The 18,460-nt window shown below is 37.9% G+C and overlaps 1 protein-coding gene across 2 annotated transcripts in view; it reads left to right on the forward strand.

The window, feature by feature from the left end:
* Positions 1-16,615, forward strand: part of scfd1 (sec1 family domain containing 1) — a 30,514-nt gene extending 13,899 nt beyond the window's left edge. Inside the window, exons 15-25 of one of the 2 annotated variants that reach the window (XM_053509484.1) lie at positions 1,292-1,388; positions 1,976-2,046; positions 3,039-3,118; positions 3,237-3,299; positions 3,388-3,463; positions 6,621-6,674; positions 11,233-11,285; positions 12,478-12,511; positions 13,394-13,459; positions 13,553-13,621; positions 14,385-16,615. In XM_053509484.1, the coding sequence (XP_053365459.1) occupies positions 1,292-1,388; positions 1,976-2,046; positions 3,039-3,118; positions 3,237-3,299; positions 3,388-3,463; positions 6,621-6,674; positions 11,233-11,285; positions 12,478-12,511; positions 13,394-13,459; positions 13,553-13,621; positions 14,385-14,408 (687 nt within the window). In that variant the 3' untranslated portion in view covers positions 14,409-16,615. Of the gene's footprint in view, positions 1-1,291; positions 1,389-1,975; positions 2,047-3,038; positions 3,119-3,236; positions 3,300-3,387; positions 3,464-6,620; positions 6,675-11,232; positions 11,286-12,477; positions 12,512-13,393; positions 13,622-14,384 lie in introns of both variants that reach the window. The other variant, XM_053509483.1, reaches the window with a different exon arrangement.
* The last annotated feature ends 1,845 nt before the right edge of the window (positions 16,616-18,460 follow it).

The following is an 18,460-nucleotide window of genomic DNA, read 5'->3' on the forward strand; positions in this document are numbered from 1 at the left end:
CATTGTTCTTTTATGTTCTCTCTTTCTCTTTTTTTCTCTCTCCCTCTCTCTAAAGTAATATAGAAACAGGCAAAAACTGATAGACAGGCAGATAGACACACAGACAGGTTCATAAGTTGCAGACTGATGTCCAGTCTCTTAGTTCTTTTAGATGGACAGTTTCTTAGTTTCATGACAAATGAAGAATGCATTTGTCAGTTGTTCACAGGAACTCTCAATATGCACTCCAAAAAATGTGCAGGTGCAAGTGAAGGAGGCCATAATTAGAGGCTAAAAAAAAACTGACCAATCAGAAATAGCAGAAAGTTTAAGAGTGACCAGATCAACAATTTGGTACATTCTTTAGAAGAAGAAATACATTATTGAGCTCAGCTACACCAAAATGTCTAGATAAAGTGTGTATTGCAAAAAGAAAATGTTTTCTTGCAGAAAAAAACACTTCACAATATTTAGTCAAGTCCAGACCACTCTGGTGTATTATTGTGAGAGTCCACAATCGAGAGATACATTCATGAACGTAAACAAAAGAGGGTTTATCCCAAGATGCAAACCACCAGTAATACTCCACCCAAGAACAGAAAGTCCAGATGAAAAAAACAATTGGTTAAAGCACACATTCAGCATGACATTGTTTTGCCACTTGTTTTTTTTGGCTTTGATTATGGGAGAGTCAAGCCACTTGGTAAAGTCTTCTCCTCATAAGACAAAGACTTTCAGTAGGATTAAGGTCAGGGCACTGTGGTAGCCAATTCTGATTACTCATGATTACTCATGCTCCCAGAACTGCTCCTTCACAGTTTGATCCTGATGGATCTTGGCATTGTCATCCTGAAATATGAGCATGTCGCTTTGTACATCCAGTGACATGGTTGTTAAGACATGAATCACTTCATCAGTTAGGGTTAAAAATATTTTTAGCAGCTGCAACATATTAATCACTTCAGTAATTATGAAACCAAAGGCTCTAAGTATTTGCTTATTCAAAACTTGTTTTGATTTTACATGTAAATAGTTACTGCCAAGAGTTGTCAAGGTTTAACTCTGGCTACTTTGCAGAATCCCAAATATGAAACATATTTAGTTTTTGTTTTTAAGTTTCACCTTTTTTATTTACTGTACCATTGAATTCCATAGGTGTTATTTAAAAGTTTTTTTTATGTCTTCAGTATTGTTCTACATTGTAGAAAATAGTTAAAACAAGGAATAATCTTTAAATAAGTAGGTATGTTCAGCTTTTGATTGTTACTATATAATCATTATATGCTGAGTGATCTGTATGCTCTGTCTGTAGACACGCAAGTTGGATGTATACTTTGAGTATGAGGAGAAGCTAATGAGCAAGTCCACTCTGGATAAATCCCTGTTGGACATCATCAGTGACCCGGATGGTAAGCCTGCACCAGTAGTCCTCTGCTACCTGCTAACCTAATGGTTTCTCCTGTTTTCTTTATTAACTATAACTGCTTGGAGATTGTTTTCTTCAGGTAACAGATTTGTCGCATGAGGTCAAATAAAACTAAATGAATGTAGTCATTACCTCCCTCAATATGAACTGGTTCTATCTTTTTTCCATCTTCCTCTGCAAAATGTATCTTGTCCCTGAGGAGAAGTGGTCAGCTTTAAAGAAGTTCATTGATGCTATCTGAGCACAGAATGTGTTTTTTCCTTTGCCAGTGTTATGAGGTTTTTGAGGTTTTTGAAGACTTGTTTTTGATCTCTGCAGGCTCCTTAAATTCATAGGTTTCTGATATGTGCACAAGACTCTCCACTGACATAACCATAATAATAATTACATACAATGTGCCAAGTTTTTAAACTATACAGAGTTCCATTGTCTTGCACTTTAAGTTTTTATTGGCTGTTTTGGGAACAAACCTGCTTGCTTTGCACAGTCCATTCAGCTCTTAAAATAAATCTTGTGAATTATTACTGGACAGGAAACCTTTAATGATGGATTATTAATTTTTGTTGGTAGCTGGAACACCAGAGGATAAGATGAGACTTTTCCTGATCTACTATATCACCTCCCAGCAGCCTCCATCTGAGGTAAAATTACATACTTCTTATCCTCCAGTCTCCCTAGATTGTGTGGGCCCATAGCAGTCTAGTGTTTTGTGCAGATGGCTTGTGGTAGGCTCTCCTGGTGTGCACTTTCGGTAAAAAGATTTATTATAATTAGCGGTAGATGCATGGATGCCTATGTGAAACACAGACCCAAGCCAAACACAGTATGTGTCCTCCATGCTACACCATTTCTGTGTTCTTAAAGCCTATTTTCAGATCCTGCTCAAAAGCCTTGTTGTTCTTTGGTACAGGTTTGGGAAACACTGACACCTTTTGATGCCATAGCCAAGCTTTATAAATCTTGTAGCCAATAATGCAGGATTGTTTTACTCCTGGCGGGGTCACTTCTGCTAGATGTTACTTAACCGGACAGAAGAATGATAGTGTAAATTCCCTCCAATCTTCAGAGGTTGTTAAGGGAGCCAAGAGCTGGGATATGGATGACCACAGATTGGATAGAGTCCAGACTCTGCTTCCACAACAGTGACTACTGTTTACCCCCGAGAACTTAGAAAGTATTCGGACAAGGGTTATGGGCAGTTGTCAATGACTTGCTGTCTCTGACTATCATGTTGATGAGTGCAGGCTGTTTTATAATGTCCTCTTCAAAAGGGGTTGTTGTGTTCATAGGACAGACAGCTGAAGTTGAGCAAGAAATCTTGTCCCACATCATCTGGTATCCTTCCTTTCATCTGGGTTTCTCTGAAGCTCATGATTTTTGGCTAACACTATGCTCAAACTTTGCCATTGTTTGTTTGTCTTCTGTGTTAGTAATGATATTGGTAAAAACATATCTGTATATCTGTAAAGGTTGGAAGTTTGTCCTCAGCCTTGATACAGCAGGGTGCTGACAGAACCCCATAATATAAGTCAAATGCATTGTAACTATGTCAGTCACCATGCAGATTTTTTTCCTGATTAAAAATGTTAAATAAATGTTTTTTTTGAATCTTAGACAGTTTGTTCATTTGCAGGGTGATCTCGAGCAATATAGAAAGTCTTTGATTGATGCTGGCTGTGACCTGTCCCCTTTGAACTACATAAAGCAGTGGAAGTGAGTTCTTGCCAGTGTCAGCAAACACATAATATTTTACAATTTCACAATAACTGCAGAAAATTTTACAAGAAAAATATAAGAACTGCATATGCAACTTGTATATTTCATTTTCCAGAGCTTTTACAAAGATGGCTGCTGCACCAGCCAGTTACGGTAACAGTGGAGTGAAACCAATGGGGTAAGAAGCTTTATTAAGTTTTTAACATATGAAAATAAGTCCTTTCGTTGATGTTAAGATCTAAGGTGATCTGTCTGTTATTTTTCAGGCTTTTTTCCAGAGTCATGAACTCTGGCTCACAATTTGTCATGGAAGGTGTGAAAAATCTGGTCTTGAAACAACATGTGAGTATAAGGCCACTGTTATGACTGTTGTTAATGGGGAGATCCATCATGTCACAGAGCAAACTTTATCTCTTTCAGTGGCTCTTTAAGTCATAATCTGAATCCATCAGAATAAATTTGCAGTTGTTTCAGTTAGACACCCACCGTTATTTCTGCAGGCTTGTTTTGCCAGTTCTCAGCTATCAGAATAAGTGATGAGCCCACGTCTCTCACCTTGGCCAAAGTAACATTAGGACCTGCAGTAGAAGCACATAAAGGTGAACTTGCAGCAAATAGCTGGTGCATTCACTCATGTTGGTGTGTTCTGACTGATCAAGGAATAAATCCGAGAACACATCAGGGAGTATTCTTCTTTATGGCAAATAGATCTATGATGACTCTGCTAAAGCATATCCATATTCTCACGAACCTCCTTTAAAATAATGGGACAGAGCACACTTATTAAGTTAGTGTGACAGCATATGCATGTATGGCATTGACTAATGTGAACTAGTCACCTTTTCAGCACTCAGGACACCTGATGTCAGAAAGCTAAAGATTAATTCGCCTTGGTCTCAGGCTTTAAAGTCACCTAGAAGGCACTGTGGTGTTTAACGCTGACCTTTAATCTACAGCACTCTTAACATGGATGTCTTTTCAAGCACTTGCTGATGATGAAAGTGGAAGTGGTACAGGTCACTTTGTACATTTAGAAACCAGACACACTGGCAGACTTATTTGAAGCGCTCAGGAAGAGACAGATTGAAGATGTCTGTGGCTATCCATGGTTAACTGATCAGCACATGTTGAGGGATGCAGTCAGTAATGCCGACTCACTTGGTATCTTTGTGAGTGTTGTTTCACCTTAAGAGGTTGAGTACACCATGCACATGAACTAATAAACTGTTAGCTACATCAGCTAGATTGAGAGCACATGCTGTGACATCGGCGGTATTGATTTTGACACAACTGTTGCATGTTCAGCTTTTTGGTGAAAAAGGTGGTGGAGTTTATGCTGTTAAAAATGTATCTGGTTTTGAAGGCTGTTATGGTCTGCAGTCTTGTTAAATACTTTTTGAATCTGTGATTGTATTTATTCTGTTTCTATAAAGTACTCAGGTTTGCCTGTTTTGATTGCTCCACTAACATTGTAACTGTTTGTATTCTGTTGTGGCCCTGAAAGCAAAATCTGTAGACTGTAGGTTTATTGCTTTTCAAACTTTGCTCTTAAACCATTGTGTCTGCTGGGATATAACCAAACTATCTAAGTAGGAACAGCATCATCTGGATACTTCCTGGTTAAACCTGTGACAGGGTGTATGTATTTATTGATGATGTCTGATCCAAACCTGAATTTTCCCACAGTGTCCTGACCTTAATCCTACTGAAAGTCTTTGTCTTATGATGGAGAAGACTTTACCAAGTGGCTTAACTCTCCCATCATCAAAGCCAAAGCATCTGGTCTTTTGGTGTGTGGTGTAAAATGTCCTGGTAGGATTTGGGGCCAAGATTGCTTTGTAGAGAGACCTCAGTAGCTCTAATGGTAGCTTCTGGGTAGGCAGTTTTCAAGTTCATTGATCTCATTGTACAGTATTTTTTTTTTCTGCTTGTGGTTAGGGTTGCTGGCACTTAAGCATGATGTTTTCCAGATCAGGTGAATAAAAGGTCTTAAGTGTTAGTAATTTCTGAAGATTGCACCAATCCTTGTTTATCTTAATACACACTCCCATATTTTTGCTCTTAACAGAGTATTTTAAAGTGTGTATGGGATAACACTTTCAGGTTCAATGGTTCTGTCCGGTATGTCCTCTGTTAGCCAGGTTTCTGTTCTGCAGCATCTCTTGTTTCACTGGAAGAGATCCTGCTCTCTCAGCTCATTGTTGTTTGTTGTCTAGGGACTGGTTGTTATGCTAGGGAGTGGAGAGTGGCTAGATAATTTTCCCTTCCCTAACTAAAACACCAGCACTTCTATTCTTTCAGTGATCTCAATATGGGGATACCTCACTCTTTTTTGATAGTGTTTCTTAATTAAATTAATAAAAAAAAAGGGGGATTTTTTTTACTCATTAAAAGACAATACTAATATTAACAAAAGGCTGCATGTTCAGTGCTATCTTAGAAACTAATCCTCCCAAGCTTGGCATGAGTATAGTCCCTGGAATCTTTGCACCCATCACCAAGTAACCTGCAACGCCATTCACAAAGTTGGTGTAAGTGTGGTAGCTAATGCAGACTTTGTATATTGAAGCTCAATAAATGCACACCTGGTAAGAGTGTCCCTGCCTGAGGTCTTGTTGCTGAATAACCACACGCAAGAGAGAGGCATCACTGTCTCTTTGGTGTGGAATAGATCCATGGAAAAAAATATCCACAACAGATAGTGGAGACATTTATAAGGTTATTGCTGGAGGGCCAGTTAGCTTAATCTGTGGACTATTAGCAAAACAGAAAAAAAAGATATTTCAAGGTAGTGTGTTCTGATTAAAGAAAGAACATTTGAATGTTGTGGCGATGGTGTGTCAGCCCACAGTACAGTTGAGGAGGGTCTACTTCTCAATGTCCTGTCAGTTAGCCAACTAGAGCTTCACGTATTGAAATAAGGGCTTGTGAGAACTATGCAGAGGAGGCATGTGCCCATAGTAAGATACCACAATGAATGCTTGAAAGAAAACGGTACTTTTTCCATCCATCATTTACCCAGTACCCAGTTGTTTGGTTTCCTGAATGTTGACTGAGCTAAACTAGAGCCAACAGAACTTTTCGATGGGATTCAGGGATTCTAGGTCATTTTCTTAGTTCATCACTGATTATTTTACAGTCATTAATGGATTTATCATTGTCAGGGTTAGAATGCATCCTAGCCTACTCCAGGATCACTGAGGATGAGAAAACTGAAGCAGCTGCATCTGAGAGGCAGAAATCCATGGGGACACGGGAAACATGCATAAGAACTCTATACAGTAACCTCAGGGTCAAACTGGGGAGAATAAATCTGTTTTTAATCTTCTACCTCCTGTGCAAATCCTTAATTTTTGTTAATTTGAGAAAACAAATGAAAAACAAACATGGTTATAGTTAAGACAGCAAAGTTTATTATTTAACAAGTTTTAATTAGTCTTTATTTGCTAGTTAAAAATTAATATTAATCTTTATCTTTAAACTTTATATTTTTATATAGAATCTGCCAGTTACTCGAATCTTGGACAACCTGATGGATATGAAGTCAAATCCGGTGAGTTATTTCTCATTATATTAGATATTGCTATTAGATATTGCTTGTAATGTGGTGCAACATATAACCCATTTGTTAATGCTAATAAATTTTACATCCAGCAAACTGCCTTAATGACTGTACATAAAATTGCAGTACTGTATCTTGCATAGGTATTTTCCCCGTTATCAAATCTTGTGGCATAACTAGATTTGATAAAATGGAGCTAAAATGGATTTCATTGAGATTTCTGCCATTTAATTTATACAATGTCTAACATTTAAAGTTCCAGAACAATTATATACTAAAGATTTGATAAACAGAAAAAGGAAGGAACCCTGTTTGTTGTTGCATAAGTCTTAACCGCCCAGCAATTACAGCAAGGTTGTGTCTCTTTTAGCTTTGCACCCCAGATCCTGATATTTTTGCCAGTTTGTCTTGGCAGACATTGCTTAAACTTTGTCAGATTGGAAGGAGACTGTTTTTGAATAGAGACACTTCTGAGAACCTTTTTCCACATCTTAGGATTTTCTGTGTTATTTTTTCCTCAGTGAGTTCTTTCTTCTTGCAACTCAAAGCCTTGGTTTGTGGACGATCCATATGTGGAACTCTCTTGTCTTTATGTTGTTCTTGTTATGTATATTCTCCTACTTTAATGACATCTAAAAACTAGTTGCACAAAAATACTTTTGTAATCACATACAGTACTTAACATTAAAATATACATTTTCAACCATCAGTCTTTGTAATCATAAACATTATCCACTGGATGTTACCCAGATCTTGCTATTTGAAAAATTACAGGAAAAAAATAACTTTAGATGCAACATCTCAGGATTACAAAAGCAGATTGCCTATTTTGCATTAGAATGTATCCTTTGAGATATAAAATGTGCCTGGCAAAGAGCTATGTTGAGGCACAAAGACCCCAAGCAATCTGATCTGTTTTATGAATGCACTGTGTCATCCAGAGATCACCTGCAGGTAGAAGAGGGGATGGTTTACAGTGAAAGGACAATGCATATTAAGATTTGTAGCGCTCACGTTATTTGCAATGTACCATTAGCAAATCTAAAAAACACATGCAAATAGTGACAACAAGTTCTGTTTCTTCCACTGGTTAACCACTGTGGATTTTTAGCAGTCTCTGTTTATTACACATGTTAAACAAGTTAATCATGTGGCCATTTTTGCTAAAGATGTTGACACGACGTTCAACCTCAGTTTCATATTATGATTTTTTGTAAATACAATTTATCTTGCTAGATTAATCAAATCAGATACCCTTTTTGAGATAAATTTTAGCATAACAAAAGCAAACAATTATACATTCTGTTGCCATCACAGTTGCATGCCTTCAACCTGTAAAAATAGATTTATCTGAACTGAACAGAGTGGCTTATTAAAGATAATGTTAAACTTAGCAAATGATGCAAATTGCACAGTTCAATTATAATACTTTTCCGTATGTCATCGAAAAGTTTATTTATTTCATTAAATCAATTAAGAAAGTGAAACTTACTGTATATATTCATTACAAATTGATATATTTTAAGTTTTTATTTCTTTTTAATTTTGATGATTATGGTTCACACCTAATAAAAAGACAAAATTGAGTAGCTCAGAAAATTTTAATGTTGTGAAGAGTTTAATATTTGATACTCATGGTGTCACTCTAATCAGCTAGTTAACTCAAAACACCTGCAAAGGTTTCCCAGTTCTTCAACGTCCGCGTATCCAGGACATTCAAGTCAATTACATTTTATTTGTATAGCGCTTTTCACAATTGTCATTGTCGCAAAGCAGCTTTACACAATCAAAATTATGGAAGTTTGTATGAAATGTAAATGTGTAAGAATTAAAATAAATCAGATAGTCCCTGATGAGCAAGCCGAGGCAACGATGGCAAGGAAAAAAACCCTGAGATGGCCGTAGGAAGAAACCTTGAGAGGAACTCAGGGACCCCATCTTCATTTGGGTGAAACAGATAGCGGGATTGATCTGCAGTCATACTGTGTGTTAGAAGGCTGGTGGTTCAATTTAACAGTTGATGTCTTCAAGTTAATATGGAGCCCAGTTTGTTATTGGAAGCTCAGGTAAACTGTAGGAAATTCCAGTCCTGGACTATCAAGCGACTGCAGTCACAAGTCCTCAGGGAACAGATGTCTGCATCAGCTGAGGCCGGGACCGTCTTCATGTTAAGTAGAACCGTCCCCAGTCACCACACGCATTTTAGACAGACCACATGGGGCATCCATTTGACGAGATCTCCAACCGAAAGCGGGGCACCAGGAGGGGTCAAACAGAGGGCATAGGGGGTCTGGGTCACTGGCAACTCAGGAACGCCATGTGTAGCTTGACAGCGAGAGAAAGAGAGAGAAGAGGAAAGAGCAGAATGGAAGGGGAGATAACAGTTAGGTATGGTCACAGTCACATAATGTGTAAGTTAAATGTATATTTAGTGCAGAGTGCAAGCAGGGACTCTGGCAGGTCTTACTATGACAGCATAACTAAAGAGCCAGAAGGAAACACAGACACAAGAGGCTCTAACTGTCACATTCCTTTTGTCAAGCCACTCCTGAAAGCAAATTTTGCATTACTTTTGGAAATCAAGGTTCCAGATTCTGGAGGAAAAAATGAGAGGGACAGAATCCAAGTTGCTTGAAGTTCAGTGTAACGTTTACACAATCAGTGCTGGTTTGGGGAGTCATGTCATCTACTGGTGTTGGTCCGCTGTGTTTTAACAGGTCCAAGGTCAGCACAACTGTCTACCAGGAAGTTTTAGAGTGGTTCATGTTTCCCTCTGCTGAATAGCTTTATGGAGCTGCAGACTCGCCTGACCTAAACCCCATAGAGAATCTGTGGGGTATTGTGAAAAGGAAGATGTGAGACACCAGACCCAAGTTTTTGAAATACTGAATTTTGGGTTTTCATTAGCTGTAAACCCTAATCAAAATTAAAATAAATTAACACTTGATATATCAGCTGTGTGTAATTAATCTATATGAGTTTCACCTTTTGAATTGAATTATTTAAATAAATCAACTTTTCAATGATGTAAATGTGAATTAGAGAAAAATATTTTATTTCAGGAAAGCTATTAGTCTTAAAATTTTATGTACCAGAAATTGCACCATGTGAAGGGTTTTCGTAGGTTTCCACGTTCATTATAAGCCTCCAAAAGTATGCTTTTTATTATATTTTAGTTGTTTACTATTAAGCACTAAAAAGCCAACTACTCAATACTCTCCACACACGTCATTCAAATCAGAAACAGTAGGGTGAGAATGCTTTCCGTTTTTATTTTATCACTATGATTTCTAAATCCATAAGCCTTTGGATCACACAAGCTTTGTGTTGGTACTGAAATTCCCGTTTAGCACATTGCTTCATTTTAAGTTATTATTGGACGCTTTTAAAGGAAAAGTCTGCCTTTGAAAATGTCTCTAACTGCTGAGGTTGTGTCTCTAACTGCCGGGGGTGTGATTGATGCTAATCTTTTATAAATGTGGAATTGTGTACAGAGGATATGATGTGGCAAAAGTTTGACATCCTTCCAGTAATAAGACTTCTAGGAGCTCCATTCAAATAAGTCGTTTTAGTTATTAGTCATAAGCCAGGCACGATGGTGTAGTGGTTAGCACTGTCGCCTTGCACCTCCAGGGTCCGGGTTTGTTTCCTGTCTCTGTGTGCATGGAGTTTCCTCCCAAAGTCCAAAGACCTGCAGGCTAATTCCCAAATTGTCCGTAGTGTGTGAATGTGTGAGTGAGTGTGTGTGCCCTGCGATTGATTGGCACCCTGTCCAGGGTGTACTGTACGCGGCCTCATGCACTAAGTCTCCTGGGATGGGCTCCAAGCTCCCTGCGACCCGGTGTAGACGATGAGTGAGTGAGTGTCATAAGCCATATTATAGTTTCGCAGAATTACATTTGATTGATAGTTGCACCCTTGTAATGTTTTATTTCTTATACTAGAAATAAATCCTGTCATAATTATCACTTATTACTCTTGTTATCCATACATATATCCTAATTAAGTTCTAGCCTTTTAAGGGAAAAGACAGAGGGCGGTAACTTTCCAAGTCATAATGCTTTTCTCTGCTCTTATGATGAGTGTCACAAAGACACATACTGTATACTCAACCTTTGACCATCCAAAATACAATAACGTTTTGCTCTATCAATAGTGTTACCCACTTGATATTAGTGTTAGACATCAACTGACAAATGAGTAAGCTGATAGCACAAAAAATCTGGAACATTTATTCATTTGGAAGCAACCATGGTGCTCCTCTTTCAGCATTCAGTATTCCATTTTATGGTGAAGTATGTGCGGGAGCGGGAGATCTGCCAGGCCACGATGACTGAGGTCCTATGGGAGAGGAGACAGGCTTGGCCTCAGCCAATAGGGAGGACGAGTGAGGGGGAGCACAGTTATTGTCCCATCTTCTGAGACAGCTCACTCAAATTTCGCAGACAAAAGCGGACAGTGACGTCTGAGTTGTGCTCGCTGAATAATTTGAAAGTCGCCTGATGATATGACTCTAATGTACATGTCCTAACTTTTGGTGATCTTGTAGGAAACAGATGACTACAGATACTTTGACCCCAAAATGCTGCGTGGCAGTGAAAGGTAGGGTTCAATTTACTGGGAGTTTTTTCTGAACTGATGTGGTAATAAAATACAGTGGTGTGAAAAACTATTTGCCCCCTTCCTGATTTCTTATTCTTTTGCATGTTTGTCACACTTAAGTGTTTCTGCTCATCAAAAACCGTTAATTATTACTCAAAGATGACATAATTGAACACAAAATGCAGTTTTTAAATGATGGTTTTTATTATTTAGGGAGAAAAAAAAATCCAAACCTACATGACCCTGTGTGAAAAAGTGATTGCCCCCCTTGTTAAAAAATAACTTAACTGTGGTTTATCACACCTGAGTTTAATTTCTGTAGTCACCCCCAGGCCTGATTACTGCCACACCTGTTTCAATCAAGAAATCACATTTCTTGACAACATCTAAAGAACTGCAGGCCTCACTTGCCTCAATTAAGGTCAGTGTTCACGATTCCACCATAAGAAAGAGACTGGGCAAAAACGGCCTGCATGGCAGATTTCCAAGGCGCAAACCACTTTTAAGCAAAAAGAACATTAAGTCTCAATTTTGCTAAAAAACATCTCAATGATTGCCAAGACTTTTGGGAAAATACCTTGTGGTGGAGTACCTTGTGGTACTCCAATTTAATGGGAACACACGAAGCAAAAGTTGAACTTTTTGGAAGGTGCGTGTCCCGTTACATCTGACGTAAAAGTAACACAGCATTTCAGAAAAAGATCATCATACCAACAGTAAAATATGGTGGTGGTAGTGTGATGGTCTGGGGTTGTTTTGCTGCTTCAGGACCTGGACGGCTTGCTGTGATAGATGGAACCATGAATTCTACTGTCTACCAAAAAATCCTGGAGGAGAATGTCCGGCCATCTGTTCGTAATAGTTAAATGTGTTTGATGATCAGAAACATTTTGTGTGACAAACATGCAAAAGAATAAAAAATCAGGAAGGGGGCAAATAGTTTTTCACACCACTGTATCTTTATGAACTTTATTCAAGTAAGGTAAACCCATTCAATTATGGAAACACTTTATCTTTATTACCCACATACAATATACAAGTAAGATCAAGTCCTGAAAGAACTACAAAGAAATCACCATGTATTGTTGGTGCTTAACTTCATCAGAACATTTTTTGTTTAATTTATTGTCTCTTTAAAGTAAAATGATGTCATGCGATATTTTTACTTCTGCCTGTTATTTAATTCTTTTAGCTCTATTCCAAGGAACAAGAACCCATTTCAAGAGGTAGGTTTTGCTGGTGTTTCAAAAAATATCTTAAGAATCACCATAATTTACTATTACTCCTATAATGGGATCTTTTAAAAGCACTTACGTATGTAGAGTGGACATTTTATCAACAATAATATTTTTCAGAATGTTACACTCACTCACATGCACTTTAATGGGAACACCTGTAGTGGAGGTGGAACACTGGCCAATTTAATGGGAACACACAGTGAGCCAATCATGTTGCAGCAACACAATACATTAAGGAATCCATGCAGATTCAGTTAAAGAACTTTATTTAGTGATCCCCTCAAACATCATGATAAGGGGGAAAATGTGAGATCTCTGACTTAGACTGTCTTATGGTTTGCCACATGGACTGCCACATGGCCTGGCTTGAGTATTTCAAAAACGTCTGATCCCTCTGATGTTTCACACAACATCCTCTTGAGTTTACCAAAATGATACAAAAAAACCTTGTGTGAGCATAATTTTTGCACCAGCCATATTTGTTAAAGCTGCAACAATGGGCCACAACTCAGAATCAGGAAGATCAGGAATCTGAGCCTATATCATAGGCACATCAGATATTTGACAGTTAGTCCGCCTTCAACGGTCCATTTCCAATTAATCGGTGCCCATAGCAGTCTCAGATTCTTGGTATTTGCTGACAGATCTGAACCTGACCTGGTCTTCTTCTGTTGTAGTCCATCCACCTCAAGGTCTGATGTGTAGTCGGAGAGATGTTTTTCTGCTCAACATACCTTTTGACTTGCTATTCTTTTTCTGTCTATCTCAGACCAGTCCTGTCATTGATCTCATCAACAAGATGCTTCAGCCTGTGTCTTTCCCAGGAGATCAGCAGTTTATCTAATATTTAAACTTTTATTTTATTTACAGGCCATTGTTTTCGTTGTTGGTGGTGGAAACTACATAGAATATCAAAATCTTGTTGACTATACAAGGGTATGTTCTTTTCATTTAACTGAATTTCTAGAGGGAAAAAAACATAACTCATGTTGTGGTGATGATGGGAAAGTGATGAGTTTTTCTTTCCAGGCAAAGCAGGGGAAAAAAGTGATGTATGGCTGCAGTGAGCTGTTCAGTGCAGCACAATTCCTGAAACAGGTATTATTCAATTCTGCATGTACAAGATCCCTGCACAACATAGCCAACAGAATATAAGTTATGAACATCAAAAAGTGAATAGGACAACATTAGAAGTTAAATGTAAATTATTTTAACTTTCTCCTTAATATCAGAGTAGAGTTGAGGGGAAAAAAAGGAGCAAGAATTTTTTTTGCATTCGTTGTTTTCAATCTTGTCAAGAATTGTCAGTTCAGTTTGCTGCAGTACAATTTATTTAATTGTCCCTCATAGTCAAGTGCACTGTATAACTTTCTGTTTTCCAAAAGAAATGTTATTTCTTTAGTAAATATTTTTATCTGTTTGCGCTTATTTGATTCTGTGGAAAACATGCAATTTCCAGAACAAGTAAATTCAGTCCCAAATTCAACAGTTTTTTTTCTGAAAGTCTCAAAATATTTCTGTTTTCGAAAGAAAACACCTGTTATAGCATTTCCCCAGAGGTACACAGTACAACAGTGGTGCTTTGGTTAACCATTTTCTTTGAGGCAGTTATGTTTGTTATGTTTTGTCTCTGTTGCCCTTTATGGAGTATTTTTGGCTCGAGACTGATTAAGCCATGGTGCAGTAAGGCATGGAACAGGAGGCTTGTTATACCTGGTGCTATCATATTCACCTAGCTATCATATGCACCTCTGAGTTCATTCAGAACAATATACACCCCAATCCTCACATCCATAATTTAAATATATTTATCTTTTCTACATTTACTTACTTATACACCCTATATACATTTTCTCCACAGCTCTCTCAATTGGGGCAGAAGTAGATCTAACCTTGGGAATCCTGTTTCTCCTGCCTTCAAATCTGCTCTCAGCTTCTCTCCCTTTATACACCATTGTCCTTCTAACAACTCTGCTAATGTCCTATATACTTTATAATGTTTAGCATATGGTTATTTAATAAAATAAATAATACATCTGTCAATAAAGTTTGAATCGATCACATAATAGACTACTTGACAGCGCATTTCATGTGAGTTTCATGTGCCTTGAATCTGGTAAATATACAACAGATGAAGTCGATTTAAAGTATATTGCACATATACAGCTAGCTAGCTTAGTTTCTGTTAGTGACTTAAGTGCTAAGTGGTTAACAGCCTAAAGAATAAATCGATGAGCAGCGATAAATTCTTTAAATGATTTAAGGCAGTGACTGGAAACATCTCGGACACAGTTCTTAATAGGGTTAGCAAATTAAGTGCATAAACACAGTCGAACTCTGTATGTTCTCATTCCTCATATTTTTTAAACTTCTCAATTAAAATTCATGTGTCTGGTGTTGTGACTCAGAAGTTGGTTCTGTGGAGACTCAAACCTGAGATTGGTCCATTTTTGGCTATATCAATTTATGCTCTTAGAATTATTCATTTTATTTTAAATTAATTCTAGTGATTTATAAAATGTAGTTGGTCCAGAGGATGAGTAGGTGGAGAAGAGAGAATAATTGAAGGTTATTTGGTATTACAGTTTTTTACAGACGCTAGGACACATTTCTCAATACTTAGGTCACTTTTGCAAAACTCTTCACACAGTAAGCACAAAAGAAGTCTATGTGGGCTAAACTGAGGATCAATTACCATTGTTGTGGCACAAAATGCATTCAATGACTACATCTCTCAAATTTCATGAATTCTTTTCTCTCTCAGACACAACAACTGCCAAAAATCTTTGTACGTACAGGACATTTTGCATGTGCTTACATACTGTTTTCAAAACTGTTAAACTTATGTTCAAAACAATAACATAATGCAAAACTGAATAAGACAGCAAGACGGCAATATTTTATTGAAACATATTTTAAATCTAAAAATGCAGTTTAACCAGCCACAGTTAATTCTCATTGTAGATGAACATCTACACAGGTGTTACTCTTTCAATTTCATTACAAACGGAGACAACTGCTGATTAGGGTTGTATTGTGATGTAAACATGGACCCAGCCAGAAATAGAGAAGTGGCTGAAGGAGGAAGTAGAGTGGCTAAGCGGGGGCGAGAAATACGTATGCATGGTGGAAGAAGAATAAGAGGAAGATCAAGAGCTGTAGTCTCAGATGAGACCAGAGCTACTGTAATTGATTATGTAGTAAATCATGGTCTCTCAATGAGAGAGGCTGGTCAGAGAGTGCAGCCAAATCTGCAACACTCTACAGTGGCATCTATTGTTAGAGTTTTCCGGCAAACCAACAGGTAACTTGTATTCTGCAAGGGCATTTGACTCAGTTGCACATTTCAGAAGTAAAAAAAACTTTTGTGTAATTGTTTTTGCATTTCTGCTTAGGACTCAACGGTTACCTTATACAGGTAGAAGGGAAAGAATTTTATGATTTCCTTAGTGCAAAAAATAAATAAATAAACAACAAAATATTGACGAATTTTGCATAATGTCTGATTCATTCCAGTAACATATATTGCAGATATAAACAATATATATTGCAATTATAACAGATGTGTCCTTGTTTTACACAAGAAAACACTGTGTAATGCTACATGTCGTTAGTGTTTTTTAGGTCATTGTTTTGTGGGTGACAAAGTGTGTTTGTCGGCTGTCAACCTTTGCTGGTGTTCTGGAAGAATGAGTTTATTTGAGGCCTGAATAAAGTGTTTTGGTAGTTGTAGTGCATTTTGAATGTGAAATTAACTGCTTTGCCAAGCTGAAAGTCAGTTAGGAGAATTGTGTGAAGAGTTTTGCAAAAGTGACCGAAGTATTGAGAAATGTGTTCTAGCGTCTGTAAAAAACTGTAATGCAGACAACCAGTGATTCTTACTGACACATTGATTAGAAGACTAAGTCCAGCCATCTTGAATTGGGGCTGGTATTGTAACATTAATTTGGACCAAACAAAGTCTTTCAAACTGTACAATTTCTTAACCTTTAACATCTATTATTGTATATATCTTATATTGTACTTGTATTTGGATACTCAGATGGAATCCTTTAAGTTTGTAATGTTCAAAAATAAAGGCTATGTGATTCAGACCCTGTGGACTTGTAAGGTAAGCAATAAAACAACTAACGTATAGGATAAAGATAACTCAGCATTTTCTATACACAAGGTGTCCGTTCGTAACAGTAGATTATAATACACATTTCTTACACAGAATTTTTGTAGACAGGTTGTGTATAAAATGCTCACTAGTTAATCCTGAGGCTCACTCATTCACCTGTATGGGGTCACAGAAGACCTTGGGACTCAGGTTACTAGATAGAAGACATCCTGGATGGGTGCAAAAATATCGCAGGTCACTCAAGCACACACATTCACACGCCACAGGTAATTTAGTAGTGCAAGTTAGTCTAATCTGCATGTCTTTGGACTGTGGGGGAAAACTGAAGCACCGGGAGGAAACCTAAGGACAGCATGCAAACTCCATGCACACAAACCGGAGGCAGGAATTAAAATTGTGAGGACTATAACCACTCCATCACCATGGTGTCTTCCTGATGGTCAGGGCTCCTTAAATATTTGCTGGGAAAGTGTATGAAGTAACAAGGAGTGCAGCAGAAATGTATTACTGTATACCCTGAAGACAACTGAGTTTGAGCTCAAAACATGAATACAATATATATATATATATATATATATATAGTTAGTTCAAAACAACAGGAGACATACAGACCTGTTAATCGTTTAGTCAACCTAACATCTGGGCAACAAGAAACACCTATCAGCCACATGTGCCATCACATGTTAGGGGTGAAGTAGACTGTTTGAAGAAGACTTTGAGACCTGAGGCCATGCAACAAGATGCGCTCATCAACGGTAAGAATGAGAAGGCCAAAATCTTATTTGATTGCTTAAAAAGGGTGGGCTTAAACTAAAGATGCTGTGTTTAAAATTGTGCAAATATTTTAAAAAAAAGCAAACTGAATTTTCACTCTCTCACTTAACGTCTATACTGTATCGTCTCTGTGTTCAGGGATGCAGGGGTCCTGGATCCTATCCCAGGAAACTTTGGGCACGAGGCGGGGTACACCCTAGACAGGGTGCCAATCCATAGCAGGGCACACACACATACACTCACACTCGCACACTACAGCAAATTTGGAAACACCAACTAGCCTAATCTGCATGTCTTTGGGCTGTTAGATGAAACTGAATAATCACATTTTATAAAAGACTTTTGAGACCTGAGGCCACGCCACAAGATGCGCTCATCAGCGGTAAGAATCAAAAGGCCAAATTGGAACTTGTGAAGAAAAGAAGTACAGCGGAGACCAGCAATGATTTTGAAGCCAAAATGTTAGAAGGGTTTAGGTGTTGACAAAAGGATCTACTCTTTATTCAAAATGAGTTCATTGGCTCATTGATCAAGTTTTTGGGGGGGGGTCGGGGGGGGTGTAGAGGGATAGTGGCTGGGGTTTACACAGCAGCATCTGTCTATTAATCATTATTGATGTGTTATTATTGAAGTCATGGTGGTAACAGCAGAATGAATTCAGAAATCTACAGACACAGTGTCTGCCTCTTTTCAGAGAAATGCCTTCAGTGTAATTTAGAGGAATTTCCTCATGCACTAAGACTCAGTGACAACACAGCAAATGACTTAATCACAGAGAAAAAGTGGAAGGTTTTAGACCGAGGAAGACAAATTCTAGTGTTAACCCAACTGAGTATGCAATTTCACCTCCTGAAGATGAGACTGGATGATGCAGTGTATTGCATGTGGTATTTACTTTATATACTTTAGGACTATCTGTTTCAATACTTGCTGACCTAAAATAGTTTGTCTGCCACGAAATGTGCCCACAGATTTATCATAACGTGTGTGCACCAAAATGTATTATACAGTGAGTAAGGTTTCACTACTATTAGTTGTGT

The sequence above is a fragment of the Clarias gariepinus genome, chromosome 13 (genome assembly GCF_024256425.1).
Source record: "Clarias gariepinus isolate MV-2021 ecotype Netherlands chromosome 13, CGAR_prim_01v2, whole genome shotgun sequence".
Lineage (NCBI taxonomy): Eukaryota > Metazoa > Chordata > Actinopteri > Siluriformes > Clariidae > Clarias > Clarias gariepinus.